This window comes from Thamnophis sirtalis, unplaced genomic scaffold, assembly GCF_051295495.1.
Source record: "Thamnophis sirtalis isolate CommonGarterSnake01/CBP01778 unplaced genomic scaffold, rThaSir2_p1.2 scaffold_3, whole genome shotgun sequence".
NCBI lineage: Eukaryota > Metazoa > Chordata > Lepidosauria > Squamata > Natricidae > Thamnophis > Thamnophis sirtalis.
Genome location: NW_028261383.1, coordinates 134,248,990 through 134,273,357, shown reverse-complemented (window position 1 = coordinate 134,273,357; position 24,368 = coordinate 134,248,990). Strand labels below are relative to the sequence as shown.

Sequence of the window (24,368 nt, the reverse complement as noted above, 5' to 3'; positions counted from 1 at the left end):
GTTGTTTTTTTGCAGATGTTTCATTTCCAGACAAGGTAACATTATCAGTACTAGTAGAGAGTGAAGTTTGTTCTCATTTTATATACAGGTAGCTTGCTCTGTTACCAGTGGTGGGATTCAAATAATTTAGCAACCGGTTCTCAGTTCTAATGACCAGCTGGGTGGGTGTGGCTCGGTGGTCATGTTACTGGGTGGGCATAGGCAACTCAATGTCACTCACTTTGTGGGCGCTTCGCCTTAGCTGTTACAATGCAATGAGGGCTTCTGTAAACAGGGCAATAAAGATTAGGCTAAAAACAACACCAGAATGTTTCCTTCCTGCCTTCCTTATAGGATTAGCCCTGTAAAGTGTGGAAAAAACAAAAGGAGATTTCTTCCAATAACCGGTTCTCTGAGCTGCATAGAAAGTTAACAACCGGTTCTTCTGAATAGGTGCGAACTGGCTGAATCCCACCATTGTTTGTTACTGTCAACGAGAGTGGTATTGGTGGTTCCTTAATTGGACTATTTGCTTATGATTAACATTTGTCTGAGTTGGTAGTTCCTTGATTGGGGTATTCTTTGCTTCTTAATTGTTAGTCAATTGTTACTCTTGGTGTTAATCTCTGTTCATCTAGGTGTTGGTTCTGGTGAGGTGTTTTGGTCTTTTTGTTTCCTTTTTAGCTTTTTTGTCATTTTTGAATGGCACATAGATATTATTTATCTCTATGTAACTTGATGGACAATTTGTCTGAGTGCCAGACTTCCAGGAATTCTCTAGAGTTTTTGGATTTGGTTTGATCTAGGATGCTCATGATTTCCCAGTTGAAACTATGGTTAAGTCTGTCCATGTGTTGTGAAATTAAGGATTTTTCACCATGTCTTCTGACTACTAGTTGGTAGTCATGGATGCGTTCTGCTAGTCTTCTACCTGTTTGTCTAATGTAGTGGCTGTTACAGTCCTGTATATTGGAGATCAGGGATCCCCAACCCCTGGTCTGTGAACTGGTACTGGTCTGTGGCCTGCTGGGAACTGGGGCATGCAAGCAGCGGGTGAGCATGCAAAATGCCACTTGCACAAGTGGCAGACACCTGCGCTAAAACACGCCCTTCCCCTGCTGCTGCTGCCGCCACTGTTGGTCCAGGAAGGTTGGATACCGCTGTTATAGATGATTCCTGGATTTTTTCCTAGGGCTGCTGGGTCTTTTGGTTTACTTAGGATGTTTTGGAGGTCTTTAATTGGTTTGTGTGCTACAGTGATAACTCAATATTGTTTGAAAACTGAACTCCCTAGTTGATTAATTGCAGGATAACTGGAAACACAGAGATATAAATGTCTGTTCATAAACAAAGTCATTTGTTCATTCAACCTTTATTCTGTTCCATACCTTCATGCATAGATTGGCCGACCTCAGAAAACACATTTTTAGCAGCTATTGTAGTAGGTAAAGCACCAGGCTAGAAATTGGGAAATTGTGAGTTTTAGTCCTCTCTTAGGCATGAAAGCTCTCTTAGCCCAACTTACCTCATAGGATTGTTGTTGAGGGGGAAACAGGAGGAGGAAGGAGTATTAAGTATGTTCACCGTCTTGAATAATTTATAAAAATAATAAAAACAGAATTTATAAAAACTAAAAAAAGAATGCAAGGCTCCTTTCAAAGAAAATGTAATGATAGTTTTGGATCATCCCAGAATAGAAATGTTCCCCCATTTTATCAACCATCTCTTTTCTCATCTCTTTCCTTACATCTCAGGCTGTGGAAAGACCTACACCATGCTTGGCACTGATCATGAGCCTGGCATTTATGTCCAGACACTCAATGACCTCTTCCATGCGATTGAGGAGACCAGCAATGACATGGAATATGAAGTGTCCATGTCCTATCTGGAGGTAGGTCACTTTGAAGGGGTGAGAAAGGAAAATGAATGAATGAATGAATGAATGATAAAAAAGTCTGAAACTGCTCAGTTATCTTCCCAAGGAACAGAGAGACAATCCTTTACTTATGCCGTGTTTGATTTCGCAATTTCTGTTAATTTTGTGCATGTTTTTAACATGCTCCTAAGTTTGAGGACTTTACCATTAATTTTTGTGCAATCTGGTGTGACTTACTTAATACCTGCCTTCCTTAGTAACATAAATTCTGGTCCCAATTGCAGCCATAAGTTGAAGACTACCTCTGTACAAAGGGACATGTATACCAAGCGACATACTTCCCAGTAGTTAGTCAGGCATGTATTGAATTCACATTTATTTAGTTTAGTTTAGTTTAGTTTTATTAAACATTTATAGGCCGCCCTTTTCCCTGAGGGGACTCAGGGCGGCTTACAATAATAGGGGAGGGGAGTGCAGGACAAAACACAAAAAGAAAATGTGAGTAAAAATAATTAGCAGTAAAAACACAACATTCATTCAACATTCGGGAGGGGCGAGAGTAAAGTCTTATCCCCAGGCCTGACAGGATAGCCAGATCTTGAGGGCTGTGCGGAAGGCCTGGACGGTGGTGAGGATGCGGATCTCCATGGGGAGATTGTTCCATAGCGTCGGAGCTGCAACTGAGAAGGCTCTCCTCCGCGTAGTCGCCAGTCGGCACTGACTGGCGGATGGAATTCGGAGGAGGCCTACTCTATGCGATCTGATGGGACGGAGGGAGGTAATCGGCAGAAGGCGGTCTCTCAAATAGCCAGATCCACTACTATGGAGCGCTTTATGAATGGTAAGTAGGACCTTGAAGTGCACCCGGAGATCAACAGGTAGCCAGCGCAGCTCACGGAGGATCTGTGTTATGTGGGCGAACCGTGGTGCGCCCACAATCACTCGCGCGGCTGCATTCTGGAGTAGCTGAAGTCGCCGGATGCTCTTCAAGGGCAGCCCCATGTAGAGCACATTGCAGTATTCCAGCCTAGAGATCACAAGGGCTCGAGTGACTGTTGTGAGGGCCTCCCGGTTCAGGTAGGGCCGCAACTGGCGCACCAGGCGAACCTGGGCAAATGCCCCCCTGGTCACAGCTGACAAGTGATGGTCGAAACTCAGCTGTGGGTCCAGGAGGACTCCCAAGTTGCGGACCCTGTCTGAGGGGTATAAATTTTGACCCCCCAGCCTGAGTGATGGAACGTCGGCCAAATTGTTGGGAGGAAAACACAACAGCCACTCAGTCTTGTCCGGGTTGAGTACCAGTTTGTTAGCTCTCATCCAGTCTTTAACAGCCTCAAGACCCCGGTTCATCACGTCCACCGCTTCATTGAGTTGGCACGGGGCGGACAGATACAACTGTGTATCGTCCGCGTATTGATGGTATTTACACATTAAGTGGTGCGTATTTCCTTCTGTTTTGCCTGAATGATGAAAGGTTATAAGGGACCCTGCCATTTTTGTTTTCTTTGTCCAATATATCCTGTCCTCTTCAGCCTTTCCGCCTTTATGGCTGATGTATACATATGGTATGTGGAGATAATTTCCATAGCAACCCATTAGGACTCATGCTAGTATAATATTGACTCACATTAGCAGCCTAGAACAAGCAGCACTCAGCAACAAAACAGGAAAGGCAAGAAGTAGTGTCTGGAAGGAAACCCTGAGCACAAGAAGACTTTCCTGAAGGAATGAAGGATTCTTTCTCCTTCTCCTCAAGTCTGCTCAAATGTTTGAAAGGGGAGTGATCATCTTTCCATTTTGCTTCCACTATACTTTGGAAATCCAGTCTTTTCTATCTTCTTCTCTTTTGAATCAACTTTCTTGTGTTTACACATGCTGCACCACATTGAATCTAGTTGATGATGTGATTCAGATTGTGACCTTTATTCAGCATTTTCAGCAGCATTTCAGATACCAAATCCAGGCTGCATTCAATGCACAGAAGAAGTAATGGTGGTGCTGCCTGATTGCCAGCTAATCTCTCTGATCCAGTAAGCCAGTGATGGCTAACCTTTTCTGGATCGAGTGCCCAAAGTGTGCGTGCATGTGAATGCATGTGTGCATGCCCGAACCCCCAAAATGCAAAGCCCATGTGACCCCTGTATATGTGCCCCACCCCTCATGCACGCCCCCTGCACATGTTCATGCAGCCCCATTCCCCATGCCTGCGCGGCAGAGACCCGAAGACCAGCTGGCCGGCAGGAGGCACAAGCTCATGTGCAGCATAGCTGAACTGGGGTAGTGGCCCATGTGTCCACAGAGAGGGTGCTGCGTGCCACCTGTGGCATGCATGCTAGAGGTTCACCATCACGGCAGTAAGCTATGGGATTCCAGATGTTTGGTACTAGGATATGGAACTCGAATGCGGAGATGCTTCTATTTTGTGATTTCGCTTCATACAGTGTTTAAGCACTGACATTTTGAGCTCTTCCCTTCACCTCCAACAAGGTGTTTCCCCCCCCCCCATTTCTGAGAAGAGAAGGATGAATCTAAGAAGGCAGCGACCAAGGAACCAATTTCTATCTATTCTGAAGCCTACCAGTATATAATTTTTTTCCAAGCTGCTTATAATTCCCCAGCCCTTACCATGGATATTTTTCTCTTTTTCTTTTAATTAGATTTATAATGAGATGATCCGAGACCTCCTGAACCCTTCCTTGGGCTACCTGGATCTGCGTGAGGATGCTAAAGGTTTCATCCAAGTGGCCGGAATCACAGAAGTCTCAACCATCAATGCTAAGGAGGTGAACTGGAATAATAGCGATAGCACTTAAACTTATATACCGCTTTACAGTGCTTTACAGCCCTCTCTAAGTGGTTTACAGAGTCAGCATATTGCCCCCAACAATCTGGGTACTCATTTTACTCACCTCAAAGGATGGGAGGCTGAGTCAATCTTGAGCCTGGTGAGATTCGAACTGCCAAATTGCAGGCAGCAATCAGCAGAAGTAGCCTGCAGTACTGCACTCTAACCACTGCACACTGTGACTCATAAACCCTGCAAAGGTTAAGAAAAAAATCATTGTTGTCAAATGGAGTCTTACAAGATAGTAATTCTAATTATTACTTTAACTTTGTTCAAGAGACTACCATGGTTTTGTCACCATGGTTAAGCTAGTCTGTTCTGATTGAAAATCCGTATCAGTCCATTTGGTTTAAACAACTAGCAAATTTGGTTATAGTAACAGTTCCTAACCCAGTTTTTTTGTTTCTCACAATGACTGTGACTCCTTGACTCGTCTTTGGAGGACATTGTCAACCCAGAATCCCCGGAAAGCATTCTGTTTAATGTCCCACAAATAAAATCAAAACCTCTTCTTTCCTTTCCCTTTTTAATTCTCATACTATATCTCTGTGACTAGAGTTGGGAACTTCACTTGTTGTTTTTTTGTCACTTAGTGGGATATAAGACACGTTTTTAGCTGGGGAATATGACTGGGCTTCTTCTTCGTGTTTGGAGGCAGAAGAAGAAATACAATTGAGGTGGAACAAGAAATCCAGTCTTTTTCACTGTATATTAGGGAAAGGAATTAAAAACAGACCAGTATTCCCTAGCAACTGGTAGCACAGACATTTCAAAGAACAGACAGCCAAAGTGTGATTTTTGCTTGTTTAAAAGTCCATCTCACAAGTAGTAACCCCAAGCAAATGTGCAGCTTTAACTGATTTAGTTACAAAAAACACTGCTATAAATCCCGTAACTTAGCTTCTCTTCAGTTAAAGAAAATTGTTTTGGGCAACCTTCCCCAAGCCATTTGAACTAAAAATAATGGGCATTGTAGACCAGATTTGTTTAGTTAGTATTCACTTCATTGCAACAGGCTTTTGGGAGAAACATATTAAAGTTGCTCTCTTAGCAATTAATAAAATAAAGCCTTAGTAAGACCACACTTGGAACACTGCATCCAGTTTTGGCCACCATAATATAAAACAGATGTTAACACTCTGGAAAGATTGCAGAGAAGAGCAACAAAGATGATTAGGGGACTAGAGGATAAAACATATGAAGAACAGTTATAGGAATTGGGTATGTCTAGTCTAGTGAAAAGAAGGACTAGGGGAGACATGATAGCAGTGTTCCAATATTTGAGGGGCTGCCACAAAAAAGAGGGGAGTCAAGCTATTTGCCAAAGCACCTGAAGGCAGGACAAGAAACAATGGATAGAAACTAATCAAGGATAGAAGCAACCTAGAACTAAGGCAAAATTTCCTAACAGTGAGAACAATTAGCTAGTGGGAAGGCTTTCATTCAGAAGTTGTGGGTGCTCCATCACTGGACCTTTTTAAGATATTGAACAGCCATTTGTCCAGAACAGTATAGGGTCTCCTGCTTGAGCAAGGGGTGGACTAGAAGACCTCCAAGGTCGCTTCCATCTATGCTATTCTGTGTCTGTGGCTCTTCTGCATAGCTTAGCTTGCTCAGTTGTCCATTTTCTTCTACTTTGAATCCCAATGAACTTCCATAAAAATCCCCATTCTGGGACTCAAAGTTCCCATTTGTATTTTCCTGGTGGTGATGTGTGTTTGTCTTTCTCCACCCATAGCTCCCAGTTATAGATAGAAGTCACTTTGGTTTGAAATTTTATTGGAGATAGAAGGCCTTTTGCTGACTAAAGCCTAATCAATGCCCACAAATACCTACTTTCCATTATCAGGTCTTCAATACGCTAGCCCATATCCTGCCCTCACTGAGGAAAGGGAAAAAGGTGTTTCAGAATTGTCCCTTTACATAACTATTGCTACCAGGGTAAAATCTGTTGCAGTAAATCCAGTAAGGTTAAAAGAGATAGATGATCTTTCTGGAAAGCAGAGAAGACAGGAGACTATATAGGTTTGTCATTTCACTGGAAAATAATATGCTGTGAGATACTAAGGTATGATAATTAGGAGCCAAGGTGGCGCAGTGGTTAAATGCAGCACTGCAGGCTACTGCTAGATCAGCAGGTCAGCGGTTCAAATCTCACCGGCTCAGGGTTGACTCAGCCTTCCATCCTTCCGAGGTGGGTAAAATGAGGACCCAGATTGTTGGGGGCAATATGCTGACTCTCTGTAAACCGCTTAGAGAGGCCTGAAAGGCCTATGAAGCGGTATATAAGTCTAAGTCTACTGCTATAAAAATTTCAGAAGTAAAATGCATATTCCCAAAGAACACCCAATAGATGTCTGACTCTTTGGCTTTTGTTCACGTGCTTAGAAAGTTTGAAGACTATACTAAACCTGCCCTTTTGCTCTGTTCCTCCCCTTGGTGCTTACTGGAGGCACATCAACTTTCTTAACCTACACCAAACAGTTTTGGTCAGACTTACATTCTTCTTGTTCATGCAGATAATGCAGTTGTTGATGAAGGGCAATAAGCAACGGACACAGGAGCCGACAGCAGCCAACCGAACATCCTCACGTTCCCATGCAGTGCTGCAGGTCACAGTGCGCCAAAAGAGCCGCATCAAAAATATTATGCAGGAGGTGCGCATAGGCCGACTCTTCATGATTGACTTAGCAGGCTCAGAGCGGGCTTCTCAGGTATGGATGTGGAGGAGAAAAGACCAGTCACCTCAAAAATGAAAACACTCCTATGGAGAAAAAGAGGGAGATTAGGGAAGCAGTGAGATAGGAAGCGCTTGGTGATGAAACCTCAGTATTGAAACAGCCTTTGCAATGGCAAACTGGAAACTGGCTAATTTCCCATTTGGGGGGTGGGTTTATATGATTACTTTGCTTTAAGTCCTATAAGTGCGATATTATTATTGATTCAGCGGTTCGAATCCCTAGTGCTGCATAACGGAGTGAGTTCCCGTTACTTGTCCCAGCTTCTGCCAACCTAGCAGTTTCAAAGCATGTAAAAATGCAAGTAGAAAAATAGGAACCACCTTTGGTGGGATGGTAACAGCGTTCCATGCACCTTCGGCATTTAGTCATACTGGTTACATGACCACAGAGATGTCTTCAGACAGTGCTGACTCTTTGGCTTTGAAATGGAGATGAGCACCGCCCCCTAGAGTTGGGAATGACTAACACATATGTGTGAGGGAAACCTTTATCTTTTTAATGACACCTCTAAATGACCAGTTTGAAATGAGAAATACTAATGAAACTGTATTGGGACTGAGAACTGTATTGTGACAGAGAACTTGGTAGAACATTCATGTCTCTCTTCAGTGAACACAGGCTTCCTATATGCAAGCATAGCACTAGCAATATACCACTTCACAGTGCTTTACAGCCCTCTCTAAGCAGGTTACAGAATCAGTATATTGCCCTCAACAATCTGGGTCCTCATTTTACCCACTTCAGGAGGATGGAAATGCTGAGCCAGGAGAGAACCTCTGGCAATCGACAGAGTTAGCCTGCAATACTGCATTCTAACCACTGTGCCACCACTATTAGTCATTTAAAAGAATCATAGAGCTTTATAGGAATGTCATTAGTGATATAGTATCCATCCAATATTTGGATCAAGACCATTTTACTTCAATGTCCTCTGTGGCTCACCATATTTTGTCTTAAATCAGGAGCTTAATTTTACTCCAGATAACATCATTTTTTCCCCTTTGGTGAAAGCTGCTTAAATGTTAGTGCCAGAAGAATGATGACAGAGAAAATATATTTCAATCTGACCTCAGAATTATATCTCAAAAAAATAGGGCTTGCCTCAAGAGTGGTCTGTGTTGGAACACCAATTTCATTCTGATGTCAATTTTACTTTTCCCACCTTCATAGACGCAGAATCGTGGGCAGCGTATGAAGGAGGGCGCTCACATCAACCGGTCTCTGCTGGCTCTTGGCAATTGCATCAATGCTCTCAGCGACAGGACAGGCGTCAAATATGTTAATTACCGGGACAGCAAGCTTACTCGCCTTCTAAAGGTAGGCTGTTCCTTTGCAGGTTTGGCAAATAAGCAGAGAGTGTAAATAGCCTAAACGAAGCTATGTATTTTCAATATAGGCAAAACAGAATAGAAAGATTTTTTGTGGGGGACTGTGTTTGGATCAATATGTGCTTAATTATATTTCCCCTAAAAGTTGAATGAAATGTTCCAATGAGAGAAATATGCATCATTTGAGTGTAGAGTTGCTGATGAATCTGCATTATTATTATATTATATTATGTATTATGTGGTATTGCTCTTATTTTTTATGTAGTTACTCATCAGTATTTTTTGTATAGATGGTATTTTTTTAAAAAATGTTGTTAAATAAATAATATTGTTCCTCATTAAAGTGTCATGTAGCTAAAATAAAGGAAAAGAAATATTTTTAAAAAAGTTCCAATGAACAAAATAGCAATCTGGTTTATTTTGTTTGGTCATAAGTTTGGTACAGCCTGCTTTCTTCTGAGGTAGAACAGAGAAAAGGAAACATGTGTTGCAAGAATAATTTAAACTAACTGAGGGAGATGGGGAAGAGATAAGAGTTGATCTAGTGGACCTGTGTAAGACAAGGCAATGTTCACGCTTACCTATTGTGCAGTACAGATACGATGGGTCAAGCTACAGTTTCAGGACCTTGGAGAGTTCCAAGCAGATACTGGTAACTATGGCTAAAACTTAAGAGTTCAAGTTAAAGCTTTTATATTTCTCGATCCACACTCCCAAAAAGTCCATAGGTGAAAGCTGAATATTCAAATACCTAGTATGAAGAGTGTGGTTCCCTAAGCAAACCTGGCTTTAAAAATGTCCGCTGAAGATGGGATTGGGCTTGAAGGAAGGTGCCTGGCTAGTCAGATCAGTTTTTGTAATAGAGCTTAGATTTAGAATCATCATGGTGTACCTGGGTATATATGGTTCCTCCTTTTCTGCAGACAGAGTTCTGATTGCAGCTGAAAGTCTAGTATGGCTTCCTGGCAAACAGTATATATTCACTCCTGTGGTTTCTATTTCCAGGATTCTCTAGGTGGGAACAGCCGTACTGTCATGATTGCTCACATCAGCCCCGCAAGTAGTGCTTTTGAGGAGTCACGCAGCACCTTGACCTATGCTGAACGTGCTAAGAACATCCGCACCACGGTAGGATGCTGCATTCTTAGCATTTTATTGCTTCTTCTGCTTTGTCTACAATTCCAACTCTTGTAAGTTGCTCAGATAAGACATTTTGTTTCACCCTGAATCCAGACGGTTCTCCAGCCTTCACATCTGGTCATCAAAACATTAATTAATTTAGCCTTATCATCAATATATTTTCTAATCAATGCAGGAGCTGGAGCTGGTAAGGCAGGAACCAAAATTGGGCACTCCATTATATAACCATTGAAGAAATGCCTTCCAATTAGAAGGATAAGTAATTAATGGCCAATTTTGAAGAGATTTAATTTTAGGCAGGAGGAAAAAGTCTAAAATTGAAATCTCAGAGCAGATACAATATAATTGGAACTTGATTCCTATGTTCTGCAATTGACAGATCTTATGTATATAAGATCTGTCTTAATCTGTGATAAAGCAACTTATCTAGCTGTGTGTATATCACTACACTGTATATGGTCTCCAGTTTGAGCAAGTTTTAAGCAAGTTCCTAAGTATAGGATTGAGAATTAGGAGTCAAGATTTATTGCTACATGAACACATAAACGTGAAATAGCTTTGGAGACATGGCAATAGCTTAAGATATTGTACAACAAGATTCTAGACATCAACCTGCAATCTCTCTTTTTTTAAAATGACTTAAGCAAACTCATTGTAACACTGCCTGGTTCATGGAGTTGATTGAGGAGGATGCCATTGATAATTGCAGCAAAAATGTGACAAAGAAATCCTTCTTTATGCTCAGATTCAGTTGCCAAAAAAAGAAAAGAAAAGAAAAATCCTCCTCATAATTACAATCAAATTACAGACTTATTTGCCCTTTGAGACTTAGTTGGTTTCTTCTGGCCTGTTTACTAGATAATAGAAAGTCTTGATCTGTCTGACTCTACTTAATTAAACAGTTGATTTTCTAACCAATGTTTTTATGTTATATATTGATTCTGACTCTTGCATCTTTACTATTTTATGGAATGATCTAGTATTTGAAAAGCATCAGCCCTATAAAGTAGACAACACTAAGAAACACTGTGCAGACCTAAAGTTGTATTCAAACATCTTGCAAGTCTTGTGTGCTTCTTCATGAGAATTAAGAGAGGGTGGTGATGGTGGTTCTTAGCATGGCACGACAAAACCGCGCTCGACTAAAGCGCGCCCGATTAAACTGCGTCGCTGACGTCATCAACAGGGCGACAACAGCGAGCGCGGAGAAAGAAGGGCACTTTAAATAGCGCTTTGAAAGCAAGCCGATTCAAGTTAAGGTAAGGGTTAGGGTTAGGGTTAGGGTTAGGGTTAGGTTTAGGGTTAGGTTAAGGGTTAGGTTTAGGGTTAGGTTTAGGATTAGGTTTAGGGGGGTTAAGTTTAGGTTTAGGGGTTAATTTTAGGTTTAGCGTTTACAGCGTGCTTCTGTCTCCGTGCTGTTGTCGCCCTGTGATGACGTCAGCTACGCGGTTTCGTCGAGCGCCCTTTAGTCGAACGCGGTTTTGTGGTGGAACCGGTTCTTAGATCCTTTCAAACTTACTTTTCTAGCCTGAGTTTTAAGTCTTATTTATCTGATTGTTGCCTTGGTCATGGATCTTTTCTCTATTCTTCAAAGCCATTCTCTTTACTCACTACAATGAAGTGTTTAATTGTTGTAAGACTCTGGATTGATGAGCCTTAAATAATTAACCAGTCTTGGATGCTGTCAGAGTCTCCTTGCACACACAACATTTGTTCGGTGTAATTCTCTCTCACTCTCGCCTGACAGGTGAAGCGCAACCATCTGAACGTCTCCTACCACATTGCTCAGTACACAAGTATCATTGCTGAACTCCATCGTGAAATTCACCGGTTGCAATGCAAAATTGAGCAACAAGAGCCCCGTCCAATGCGGTCGGACATCCGGAGTATTCAAGGTAGGCTGAGTTGCTGCGATAGCATGAAGATAACTGTAGAAGATGCCTGGAAGATGATGTTATCCATATATGAAGTGTGGATAGCTTCATCTTCCAAGAATCCTACAGACAAGTAAGTATCCACCAGGAAAACCTCAAGCAGGATGTGACCAATGGCACCTCTTGCTAATGTTCCTTAGCAATTAGGCATTATACAGAGGCATATCACTTTGATGCACAGCTATGCATTATTTTTATTGTTAGAAGTGATGTTCCTTTGTATAATGCCTAATTGCTAAGGAACATTAGCAAGAGATGCCATTGGTCACATCCTGCTTGTGATTGTCCTTGTTGATACTTGCTTGGCCACTATGATAAACTGGACACTAAAAGATACAGGCTTTTCACTTGATCAAGCACAATTTAGTTTAAAGTCTTATATTACCCATTCCTCAAGCATTCCAGAAATATCACTGCCATGGCATCTTGACACCTGTAGAAAACGAAGAAAGGGGAAATATGAAATATGTATGTGTGTGTATATGTATGTATGTGTGTGGGTGGGTCATGGATTGGGTAAGGTTGATATTTCTGTCTTACAGATTGCAAAGGGATCTCCTGGTTTGATGAGGCATCTGAAAGTTTTGTAAAAGTCAGATGCAGGCAATTAGACACATGGTTGAAATAGAAAGGCATGGAAGAAAGGGAGCAAAAACTTGGCTATTCTGTAGCTTCTTGTCTCTTAACACTTTGGTTGGATTTCCCGTATCAGTTACACTTCTTTTCTCCACCTTCTGTATAGCTGAAGTACAGCTCCGTGGGAATCACTTTGAGAGGCAGGAGATGGATCAGCTCCGGGAACAGCTGATCAACACCTTTCGGGAACAGATGGATGTGCGTCGCCACCTCATGGAGCTGGAGAATAATTACATGGAGATACAGATTGAGAGCTCTCGCCATCTCCTCACCATTGCTGAGTAAGCAGACAGTAGAGAACAAACAGGACCCCTTCCTAGGACCTTGGTTGTGCAATTCACTGTTTTCCATCAGCTTATTTTGAGAGATTAGACCAGATGTGCCAGTTGCCTGTCATTTGCTGGCTCTTGATCATGAGGCATTTCTTCAACCTTTCTTCCTTCCCTTCTCTCTCCCCCCCACCCCCCTTTGCAGTTGGGAACAGGAGAAGACACGTCGAGCACAAAAGTGGCGAGAGGAGCAAAGAAAAGAAAGTTACAACAAAGATGAAAACGAGAAGGACTCTGACACTGGGGATGAACTCTCGGATGTGCCAGAGCCACAGGAAGTGGCAGCAGCTCGGGAACACATCACTATTCTCCTGGGGGAGCAGGATAAACTTCATAAGCAGAAGGTGTCAAAAGCCGGTGGGGTGAACAGAATATTAGCTAAAGGAAGGGAGGGAAGGGAGAATGGGGATGTTGCAACTTTATAGAGTGAAGCAGTCTGCAATCAGCAACATTCCTCCCATCTGCTATCCATGGCTTTCACTGGCTCTGTGACTCTGTACCTCTTCTCTGTGCCAGGCAGAGCTGGAAAGGCGCTTCTGGGAAATACGGCAGCGTGGGCAGCGGCTAGAGGAGACCTTGCCGTGGTGCATTAGCTCAGAAGAGCAGAGGGAGGTTCTGAGTTTGCTGTGTAAGGTACATGAACTGGAAGTGGAGAATACAACCATACAGTCGAGTACGTTTCTCAAGGACAACTTCATCCGTCATCAGGAGAGAGCTGTGCATCGCTTTGAGCGCTATCGCAGCCTTTGTCACCGCATCATCCAAGAACAACGACATATAATTCATGGTATGACTACCTACATTGCCTATTGCAAATCAGTTTTTCACAATTTAGTGCCCTCCAGAGGTGTTGGATTCTAATACCCAGTGGAGGAGAACTGATGTAGATTTACTGGTTGGTTGGTTGGTTGGTTGGTTGGTTGGTTGGTTGGTTGGTTGGTTGGTTGGTTGGTTGGTTAGGTAGACAGACAGACAGATGATGATAGGTAGGTAGATAAGTAGGTAGGTAGATTAGGTAGATAGGTAGATTAGATAGATAGGTCGGTAGAGGGAGGGAGGGAGGAAGATGGATGGATGCATGCATGCATGCATGTCATGGGCACAGGGATACACACACATACACACATACATTCTTGATATAATGTGGTAGAGGCAGGGCTCTGTAATCCCAGTTCTTGCATCGAGGAAGTTGTGTGTAAGAAAATAAAAGATGTTATATAATAATCATCTACTTTCCCAGACTTCTCTGAGGTACAATAGAGGTCTCTATCCTTTCTTTCAGATTCACATGCCTTACCTTTGCTTATAATCTATTGATGGCCTCTCTCAAACGTAATAGTAAAACCTTTTTGCTTCATAATTTTGTGGCCTCCCATAGTATTATGCTCAGGAGTCTCAAACTCAAAACCTAATGGGAGAAGCATCAACACTAGTTCATTAACTTGAAAATTGCAGTAGTGAAGTCTTTTCAAATCTCTAGTGAGTAAGTAGCCTTAAGAGCAAACAGTATAGAACTTAATGGAGCATTTTAGTTGCTGTACTTGTCTATATGTAAACAAGGGGTGGTTTTTTTTCTGGTTTATCTTTATTGATGCTGGCTGTATAAAATCATCCTGAAGGCCACGTACAAGTCATGAGTGTGCGACCCAAGGATTATTTTGCAGCTTGTCACCCTGTCTTAGCTTATTCAATCATGGCATTGATGCTTTTCTCATCAAAAGTATTTGGTGTCTTTCTAATACCTTCCTAACCATAGCATCTGTCCCATTCCCTTCATACTACAAGGGATTGCCATCTCAGTTGTAGACCAGTGTTGAAGCTTCTGTGGTCTGTTTGCCTCTCCTATGTGACCTCATTTCTGCTTGCCCTTCTCATTGCCAGAGTCTCACCTAGTGGTGCCATCCCATCTGGAGGAACTGTATCAGGTTTACTTGCATGAGCTGGAAGAAGGGGCCTTAGATCGAATGGCAGTCATGGATCAAGCAACTGTTAGAGCTCTTAAGGTACATTGATGTTCTCATTGCTGAAATCCTTTCACCTCACCCAAAAGTAATATCTTTGGGCCTCAGCAGTATCCACATTTAGACCAAACTGTCTGCACCAGCAGAGGAAACCTAGGCGTCCTATTATGCAGAGAGTGACAATTGCAATACTGTGTTTCCATGAAAATAAGACAGAGTCTTATTTTCTTTTGATCCCTGAAATAAGCACTTGACCTTATTTTCAGGGAAGTCTTATTATTTTTGAGGTGAAGGAGGTGGCGAGCGTGGTCACCTCATGGCTGCTGCTGTGTTGCAATATTTTGGGGAAGGGCTTACATTGGGGGGGAGGGCTTATTTTAGCACATGTACTCAAAAGCTCGATTGGGCTTATTATCCAGGGAGGTCTTATTTTCAGGGAGACAGGATAGCACTTAGGCTTATATTCCGCCTTGTAGTGCTTCACAGCCCACTCTAAGCGGTTTATAAAGTCAGTGTATTGCCCCCAACAATCTGGATCCTCATTTTACCCATCTTAGAAGGATGGAAGGCTGAGTCAATCTTGAACTGGTCAGGATCGAACTGCTGGCAATGGCCAGAGTCAGCTTGCAATTCTGCCTTCTAACCACTGCGCCATCATTGCTCTTACAACCTTGTTGGATAGAGAAAATGCAGTATGGGGTCAGGGTAGATTTTTAAATCAAGAAAAGGGAAGGCCCTCGGGTCCAAGTTGCCCATCACTCTTTCCCGTAAATCATTTAGATTCCGTGATAAATATCAATTTTACAGTTCATTCATTCTTCTACTGTCTGTCTCACATTTTTTTCTTCTGAATATTGAGTGAAAAGCTAATTTCACTTCTCATTTTATTCTTGAACCTATTATTGCACTTAACGATGCATCCGGAAAAAAAACCTCCTGAGTATCAAGAAACCAATCAGTTTTTCCAATAAAAGGCAAGGCAAAACAAAGAGTGTATAGATTTTTAAAAATCCTGTTAAAACACCCTGAAAATCTCTTCATATCATCTTCTATGAATGTTGGACACAAAAACTATTACTGAATTGTTTTTCCCCCTTATTGGATGCATGTCTATCATGTTCAATTATCCCTCTCAAGATAAGCAACGTTATGGAGAGCACAGGAGCCAACGAGATGGAAAACATGATATAACAAGAAAGGAATCATGATAAATTTCTTACTGTTCTGTAAGAGGGAATGGTAAGACGTTTCAGAAAAGAGATGCTTTTTGATTGTCCAGATTTCCCCCTCCCCAGCCTTGACAGTCATCTGCTCCTTCAGCAGGAGCTGTGAAACTAGCAATAACCTTAAATCGCAGATCAGTTCGGCCCAGGGAAATGTAACCCCACCCATTGTGAAAGATGACTTATGACCAGACCCTGAGGGCCAAAGCCACTCCATCTTTCCAGAGTTGAGCTGGAGCCAGTTCCTTCCCATTCAAACCCTCCCAGCCTCCAGAACATACAAAGACGAGAAGCTGACGCAACATACAAAGATCCAGGTCTACAGAGCCTGCATCCTGAGCACACTCTTGTACTGTAGTGAGTCTTGGACCCTTTACGTATGGCAGGAGAGAAAGTTGAACACCTTTCATATGCGCTGTCTTTGATGTATCCTTGGCATCACCTGGCATGACAAGGTTCCAAATAGCGCAGTCTTTGAACATGCTGGAATTTCTAGCATGTATACACTATTGAAACAGTGACATCTACGCTGGTTTGGGCATGTTGTGAGAATGGCTGATGGTCAGAGTCCAAAAGATCTCCTGTATGGAGAATTAGTGCAGGGAATGCACCCCAGAGAGAGACTGCAGCTGAGATATAAGGATATCTGCAAGAGAGATCAAAAGACCTTGAGAATAGACATTAACAGCTGGGAAACCTTGACCTCTGATCATTCAGATGTCAAGGCTAAAGACACAGCATGGCCTTCTCCAATTCGAAGAGACACTTGTTCGGCAGGCTGAGGCAAAGAGGCTGTCCTGGAACCAGTGAAATTTGGGGGCTGGGCAGGGTTCAGAATGTATCTTCCCTCCGTGTGGAAGGGATTGCCACTCCCAGATTAGACTTTTTAGCCACACCAGATGCTGCGTTAGGACCTCTTTCCAGAGCACGATACAATAGTCTTTTTAGACTGAAGGATGCCAATTGACTGATAATACTACACCCCTGCCATCAAATGACTTTGTCCAACAGTTTCATGTAGATGTTAAAGAGAAGAGGCGATGAAGAGGCCCAAGCCCTAAGGCACCTATCATATGCATTTGCTAAATCAATCATTGTACAATAATCTTTCTCGCATTCATACATTTCTCAGTGATTTGCTGAAAAATAAAAAATTGGCATGTGCACCCTCTGCCCTGCATAAAGCCCTATTAGACTTCCTGGATTTATCACACTGTTACCTCTCCTACCATTTTGATTAGAATTCTGTCAAACATCTTCCTAGACATATTTAACAAATAAACTTGTGTATTTTTTTTTCATTCAGCTGCTAACTTTTCCCCAGGGACAGTATTTTCCCATGGTCAAGAACAGATGGGTCTTCTTACACACACAATGAACAATAATAATCGCATTATGTGTTTATTGCACATAAACAAACCATTTCCTTATTTTGACATTTCCATTATCTACACCTGGAGCCGTAGAGTTTTTCAACATTCTCACAGGATTTGTGACTTCTTTTTCATCCATCTTTTTTCTTGGACATTAACCTTTGTAGCATTCGTTTCAATTCCACCCTTCACTATTGTTCCCAGAAAAATCTCCAAAATACTTCTTCTACATTAGACCCATTTTCATTTCATTCCAAATTGTTATTCACTTATTTCTTTGTTTTATTATTTACCGGTAGTTTTTTTTAATTTAGTAAGTTTAGTAAGTCCTTTAACACTGTCCAACTATTTACTAAGTCTGCATTACTATTGCTATTAATCTTCTCATCGTTCCTATCACCCATCTCCTCCCATTTATGACGGTATGACTAACTTTGTCGCTTGTATCCTTACGATTTACAGTAATTGTTCCCTAGTATGATTTGATTGCTTATTTAAACCCTATGTCTTAGGGGTGAGTTTCTACTGGCATTACTGACAGTTCAGCGTGTGTGCGCATTTGCACCTAAAAAGTTCTGCGCATGCGCACGTTAGAAAACGGGAAAAAAATTAATTTTTGCAATGAAGATTGTTCTGCGCATGGGGAAGAACTAAAAATCAAGTTGGTGCCACTGCCGATAGAACCGGTTTGGGGACATGGCAGGCCGAGTTAGTACCTACTCTGCCGAACCAGTACAAACCCAACTCTGGTATAACTATCATTAAGTGTTGCTACCTCATGATTCATGACAAACGTCTCTTGTCTTTTTATGTACGCTGAGAGCATATGCACCAAAGATAAATACCTTGTGTGTCTAATCACACTTGGCCAATAAAGAATTCTATTCTATTCTTATATGCTGCCCAACTCATCAATAAGGTACCTCTGGGTGACTGACAAAATGGTAAAAAGATAAATATAAAAACAGTTAAAATGAAGAAAATGTTTATATGCAGGAGACTTCTGTGCCAAAGCTTCCCCCGCTCCCTGCAGAAAACATTCTGGACTCGGACCAAGAGAGCGTCAAGACGTTAGGTTCTGAGGGTCAGCAGCTGCCTTGGCGGGATTCTCGGAAGACTACCCTCCCACCCCTTGTTCCAGCATCAGACAGGTAAGAACTGTTCGATACTCTTCAAAAGGGAGATAGAAGAGTGGCATTCCAATTTTGACGGATTACGCGCAACAGAATACAGGTAATCCTCGACTTATGACCACAGTGGAGTTCAAAATTTCTGTTGCCAAGTGAGACAGTTCTTATGTGAGTTTTGCCCCGTTTAACAGTCTTTCTTGCCAGAGTTGTTTAAGTGAATAACTGCAGTTAGTAAGTTAGTAACAGTGTTCTTTAAGTGAATGTGGCTTCCCCATTGACTTTGTTTGTCAGAAGATCACAAAAGTGGATCGCACACTCCCAGGGACACTGCAGCCTTCATAAATACGAGTCAGTTGCCAAGCAGCTGAATTTTGATCACAGGACCATGGAGATGCTACAACAGTTGTAAGAGTGGGGAAATGCCCATAAGTCACTTTTTTCAGTGCTGTTTTAACTTTGAATGGTCACTAAATGAGCTGTTGTTAAGATGAGGACTACGGGTATGAAACATGGGGCTTTGAAAACTCTGGAGTGAAAGGCGTGAAAGGCTTCCTGGAACCAAAGCCAAGTTAAGAGAATGAGTGCAAATTTCCACAGGCATTCAGATATTCTCCACCCTCTTTTGTCTTTCATTTTCTTAGCTGTTGTGTTTTTCTTTTCAAGTTTCTCTCCATCACTGCTCTCGGCCTCCCTGCTCTTACTTTGTTTTAAACATTGTTTTCCTTCTTTTTCAATCCCTTAACGAGGGCTGTCAAAATATCCATAGACCAGTGGTAGGTTCCAGATCCCGTTCCAACCAGTACAGTTGGAACAAGTCCGGCGGCGTCCACATGGACACGCGTAGCGCATGCGCACATGTGTGCAGCACGCATATGCGTTTTACTGCCTCCACAAGCCTCTGCAACGCTCCAGCTGCTCAGGGAGCATTGCGCAGGTGCTGTATGGGCCATGCACGTGTACAGAAGCACCAAAGACTTAAAAGACCAGTAAGGAGCTCAGGCGGGCAGGTGGGCCCTCTGTAGCCCTGTACCAAAACAGTATCTGGTGCTCCAGACAGGCTCCCATACACACGTACTGGAGAGTACTGCCTGTAATCCACCACTGCTACAGACCCCTCACATCCTGGACATAAATTGTTTCAATTCCTACCCTCAAAATGATTCTATAGGGCACTGCACACCAAGACAATTAGACACAAGGACAGTTTTTTTCCCAAATGCCATCACTCTGCTTAACAAATAATTCCCACAACACTGTCAAACTATTTATTAACACTGTATTACTATTCTACTCATCCTTCCTAGTACCTATCTCTTTCCTAGTACCTCTCTCTTCCCACTTATGACTATAATCATGTTGTTTGCATTTTTACAATTTAGATTGTTGTGTTTGTTTCCTAGTATGATTTGATTGCTTATTAGTAACCTATGACTATCACTAAGTGTTGTATCTTATGATTCTTCATTAATGTATTCTATTTTATTCTCCTTATATACCCTGAGAGCATATGCAGCAAAGACAAATTCCTTGTGTGTCCAATCACACTTGGCCAATAAAGAATTTATTTAGAGGGTAGAGGCAGGATGAGAGGAGTTGGAACAGAAACCGAGAGAAATATTTGAGGTGTTTAAGTTGCTTTATAAGGGACAAATTAAAAGTTTGGACATTTAGATAAAGAGACAAGGCCCCTAGTTAGAGAATTCCATTTGATTAACCTACTTGGTTTCAACATAGCTTGAAATCCTGCAAGTAATAAATGAAATGAAATTAGGAATGATGTACACTGTTTAAGTTTTAATAATGATGGGAAGCTGAGCTTAATGTAGAGAGTTTATTGATTTTTTCCTGTTTTCCTTTTTATTTTTGTTTTTTCCTTATTCTTTTTTTTTTCCTTTATCTTTTATTTTTTAATTTTTAATCTATTTGGTCTTAATATACTCCAGACTGTGTTTAATAAAGAGTTATGCCGGGTATGGGACCTGGGAAGTCGGAAGGGGATTAGGGAGGGGGGTTTATGGGGGGGAGGGGGGGAGGGTGGAAATATAGTTTCAACTTATAGAATAAGAAGAATGCACTCGTATACTGTTGCTCTTTTTTCTTTCTTTTTTTCTTTTTTCTTTTTATTTTTCCCCCTTTTTTTCATTTTTTTAATTTTAGTGTAAGATATAAATTGAATAGATTAATGAATAGAGAAATACACCAAAGTGAGAAGTAGAGGGAAAGAACAGGGAGAAGTAAAGAGGGAGAGAGAGGGGAATGTAAGGAGGGCGAGATGGAGGGAAGGGGAGAAAGGAATGTTTGAGGGGGAAGGGAAGTAGAAGAAGGGAATGTTGGAAGGGAGAAATGAAAGTTGGAGGGGGAGAAGAAAGGGTGTATGGAGGATGGAAGTGCTATGTTGGTTTTCCATGGTGGAAGATGAGTTGTGTTTACTGCTCTTTTTTTTGCAAATGCACAGTATATAAGTGATTGTATAAAATGAAAATGAAAATGAATAAAATATTTTTTATTTAAAAAAAAGAATGTTATTCTATTCTATGCTTGTTCCTGTTCCTGTTCCTATTCTATTCTATTCTACCCATATGCAGCCCCACTTCTCTTGAAATGGTTTGTCGTGAAGACCCACTTCCTCTTTTTTTAAGGTTGGGAGAATGGGTTAAAAACAACTACCAACCAAGCCCATTCAGTCACAATATCGGGATATTCATCAGATCTAATTCAGACCAGATCTCCCAATGGATAGGAGTGCATCATATACACATACAGGAGAGGGATTTTATTTTCAGAGTTGTTTCTTCAAGCCTTGTTAGAACTTATAGCATGGTTGTTGTGAGTTTTCCCTTTAAAAATCAGCCTGCTGTTGATTTTTAGCAGTCTTGGCAGTTAAATTTGTTGGGGTGGAGGTTCAGCAGCCCATAAAAAGGGAGTTTGGAGCTACGTGAGGACTGTTTGCCTAGTGCTGTGCTGGAATCAGCAGATACTTATCTTTCTTTTCTCAACAGTGAAGCAGTTCAGGTGTTCAAGGCGAGTTCTCGGGCTCGGCAGATGAAGCATTCAGCCGTGATGAATCCACCCCCTATCCATGTCAATGGCATGATCACTCAAGAGGTATGAAGAGTAGAGAAAAGGGGGGTTGACATGCATTTGGTGGTTTGCTTCAAACATGATCTCACCACTTCACTAGCAGAGGACCTATAACATTCTGGGAAAGCTCTGTATAATTTAACATGGCCTGCCTCCTTTCTTCTTCACAGTATACACCCCAGGAAAGTTTGCTTATCCTGGGCAGCCACCAGAATTCTTCCCCTGACAGCAGCGATCACTGTTCTGATGGCATCTTGATGCATGGAGGTGAGATACAGCGTATGCAAGATATTTATTGAGAGCCAAGCTGACATTGTGGTTAAGGTACCAGACGAAGCCAGGTCATGAGTTTTAGTCTTCCCTTGAACCTGAAAGCCAGTTGGATGACTTTGGGCCAATCACTCTCTCTCAGCTCATGTGGGAAAAATAGGCGGGAAAAATAGGCGGGGACATCAGGTACACTGCCTTGAATTGTACAAAATAAAGGCAGGATGCAAATCCTATCATTAAATATGTAAAGGTTCTGTGTTTCCTCATGGAGCTCCATGAGTAGTTAGGCTGCTAACAGTCTGCAGCTGAGGCCTATTTTATTGACTTACTGGGAACTCTTACTGCCTCCTCATTCTTCCCAGTTACCCATCAGATCAGGGGTGGGATTCAATTTTTTTTTACTTACCGGTTCTGTGGGTGTGGCTTAGTGGACATGATGTGGCTTGGTGGGTGTGGCTTGGTGGGCGTGGGGGGAGAAGGATACTGTAAAATCTCCACTCCCTCCCCACCCCAGGGGAAAGTTACTGAAAAATCTCCTTTTCCCCCCGAACAGTGGGACTCAGGAGACAGAGAATAGATGGGGGTGGGGCCAGTCAGAGGTGATATTTACTGGTTCTCTGAACTACTCAAAATTTCCACTACCGGTTCTCCAGAACTGGTCAGAACCTTCTGAATACTACCTCTGCATCAAATCAGAAAAAGACAACGCAATGAGGGCCTCCCACCCACTTTGAAAAGACCGTAAGCTGCTTTCCGGCATTTTCTGCCTTTTCCTTTTTTCTGCCGGGTTGCTGGCACCCTAGCAAAGGGAACCTAGGAAAAGCTTTTAATTTTGCCACATGCTTCCACCCCTGGCAGACCACAAGGAGATGGCGAGCGGCATCAAAAACATTGCAGTGAAGGCTGCCCGGCGCCGTTCACGAGTGCTGGAATCCGACAGGCTGAACCTGCTGAAGCCAACCAAGGAGCTCAGCAACCTCTCCCTCCACTCTCTCAGTGAAAGCGAGGATACCCTCTGCCGGGAAACCCCTGCCCTCTGCCAGCCCGCCAGTCCCAGCCTGCAACATGCCATCAGCGAGGACAATCTATCAAGCAGCACCGGGGATACTGCTCCTGGGAGACACGTCCCCAGACGCTCCCCTGGTCCCTGGCTCCAGGTTAACCAAAAGGGAAGCAAGAAAATAGAGAAGAGGGAAGAATCACTAGAGGCCAAGAGGAGGAGACGGCGGTCGCGCTCGTTCGAGGTTACTGGCCAGAGGGTAGGTCTCCCCTGTCCCAACAGTATGACTAGCTAAGATTAAGATTCACAGCAGAACAATCAATGACAGTATCTTGGTGGTTTCCCTTCAATAGCTGAGGGCCAAAGCTAACTTCCATCAGATTGCTTCTGCTATAATCAGGCCTAAGTAGGAATTCACTAGCAGGCTGCATCAGAATCCAAGTTTGTTTTATTTATTGTTTGTTTGTTTGTTTGTTAACAACTACAAGGAAACAAATATAGTATAGACATGGACACATGAAAAATGGCACAAATAAATGGATATAAATAAGCAAAACAGATAAACAGATAAAAGAATACATATAAATGGGGACAGTAGGACAAGGACAGTAGGCACGCTGGTGCGCTTATGCATGCCCCCTTAGGGACCTCTTAGGAAACGCGTAAGGTCCACGGTAGACAGCTTGAGGTAAAAGGTAGGGGGGTTAGAGAAACTAACAACAGGATCAGGTAGGGTGTTCCACACATTTACTACTCTATTGCTGAAATTGTTTTTCCTGCAATCAAGATTAGGATGGATTACATTTAGTTTGCATCTATTGATAGCCCTTGTATTATTGCCATTGAAATAAAAGTAGTCCTTAACAGGTAGGATGTTATGGCAGATAATCTTGTGCACTAAGCTCAGGTCGGAATGTAGATGGCGTAGTTCGAGGTTATCCAGGCCTAAAATTACAAGCCTGGTGGTATAAGGAATTTTATTATGAGCAGAGGAGTTGAGTACTCTTCTTGTGCAATATTTCTGGACCCTCTCTAATCTTTTAATGTCCGAAATGCAGTGTGGGTTCCAGGCAGGTGAGCAGTATTCAAGTATAGGTTTTGTTGAGAACTCAGTTGCTGAGTTTCTGCAGCTGTCTTCAAGGTTCACTTAGGAAGCCTTATTCTGCTACAGTGATGCTATCCAGTGCCCTAAGATAATTATTTCTCCTAATAAACTCCTGATTAAACATCTGAAGAGGTAATAGGCTTACCCTCTTTTCTCCTAAAGGCAAGCTGTCAAAGTTCATGTGAGGTCCACCTCAATTCTGAGATCTCAAAAATTGCATGAATGAATTATTAGTGCAATGAGTTAGTGTGAATATTGCCCCTTCCCTAGTTACAGTTCTCCTGAGATCAGCATAGGGTAACTTTGGGAACTATACTGTAAATGACAAGTGTGAATGAAAGCACAGTGGTACAAAATCAGAAGCATAGGAGTTATAGAATAACTTCCTCTGAACTGGTTTCTACCAGAATTCTTACT

General features: G+C 42.2%; 1 protein-coding gene across 1 annotated transcript in view; it reads left to right on the top strand.

Moving 5' to 3' along the window:
• Window positions 1-24,368, top strand: part of KIF19 (kinesin family member 19) — a 48,205-nt gene that overhangs the window by 20,127 nt on the left and 3,710 nt on the right. The window contains exons 5-18 of the mRNA XM_014061349.2: window positions 1,734-1,870; window positions 4,513-4,638; window positions 7,220-7,414; window positions 8,612-8,758; window positions 9,775-9,897; window positions 11,657-11,804; window positions 12,586-12,760; window positions 12,954-13,152; window positions 13,325-13,595; window positions 14,690-14,811; window positions 18,362-18,516; window positions 21,495-21,600; window positions 21,747-21,843; window positions 22,705-23,105. Of these exons, the coding sequence (XP_013916824.2) occupies window positions 1,734-1,870; window positions 4,513-4,638; window positions 7,220-7,414; window positions 8,612-8,758; window positions 9,775-9,897; window positions 11,657-11,804; window positions 12,586-12,760; window positions 12,954-13,152; window positions 13,325-13,595; window positions 14,690-14,811; window positions 18,362-18,516; window positions 21,495-21,600; window positions 21,747-21,843; window positions 22,705-23,105 (2,402 nt within the window). The remainder of the gene's footprint in view (window positions 1-1,733; window positions 1,871-4,512; window positions 4,639-7,219; window positions 7,415-8,611; window positions 8,759-9,774; window positions 9,898-11,656; window positions 11,805-12,585; window positions 12,761-12,953; window positions 13,153-13,324; window positions 13,596-14,689; window positions 14,812-18,361; window positions 18,517-21,494; window positions 21,601-21,746; window positions 21,844-22,704; window positions 23,106-24,368) is intronic.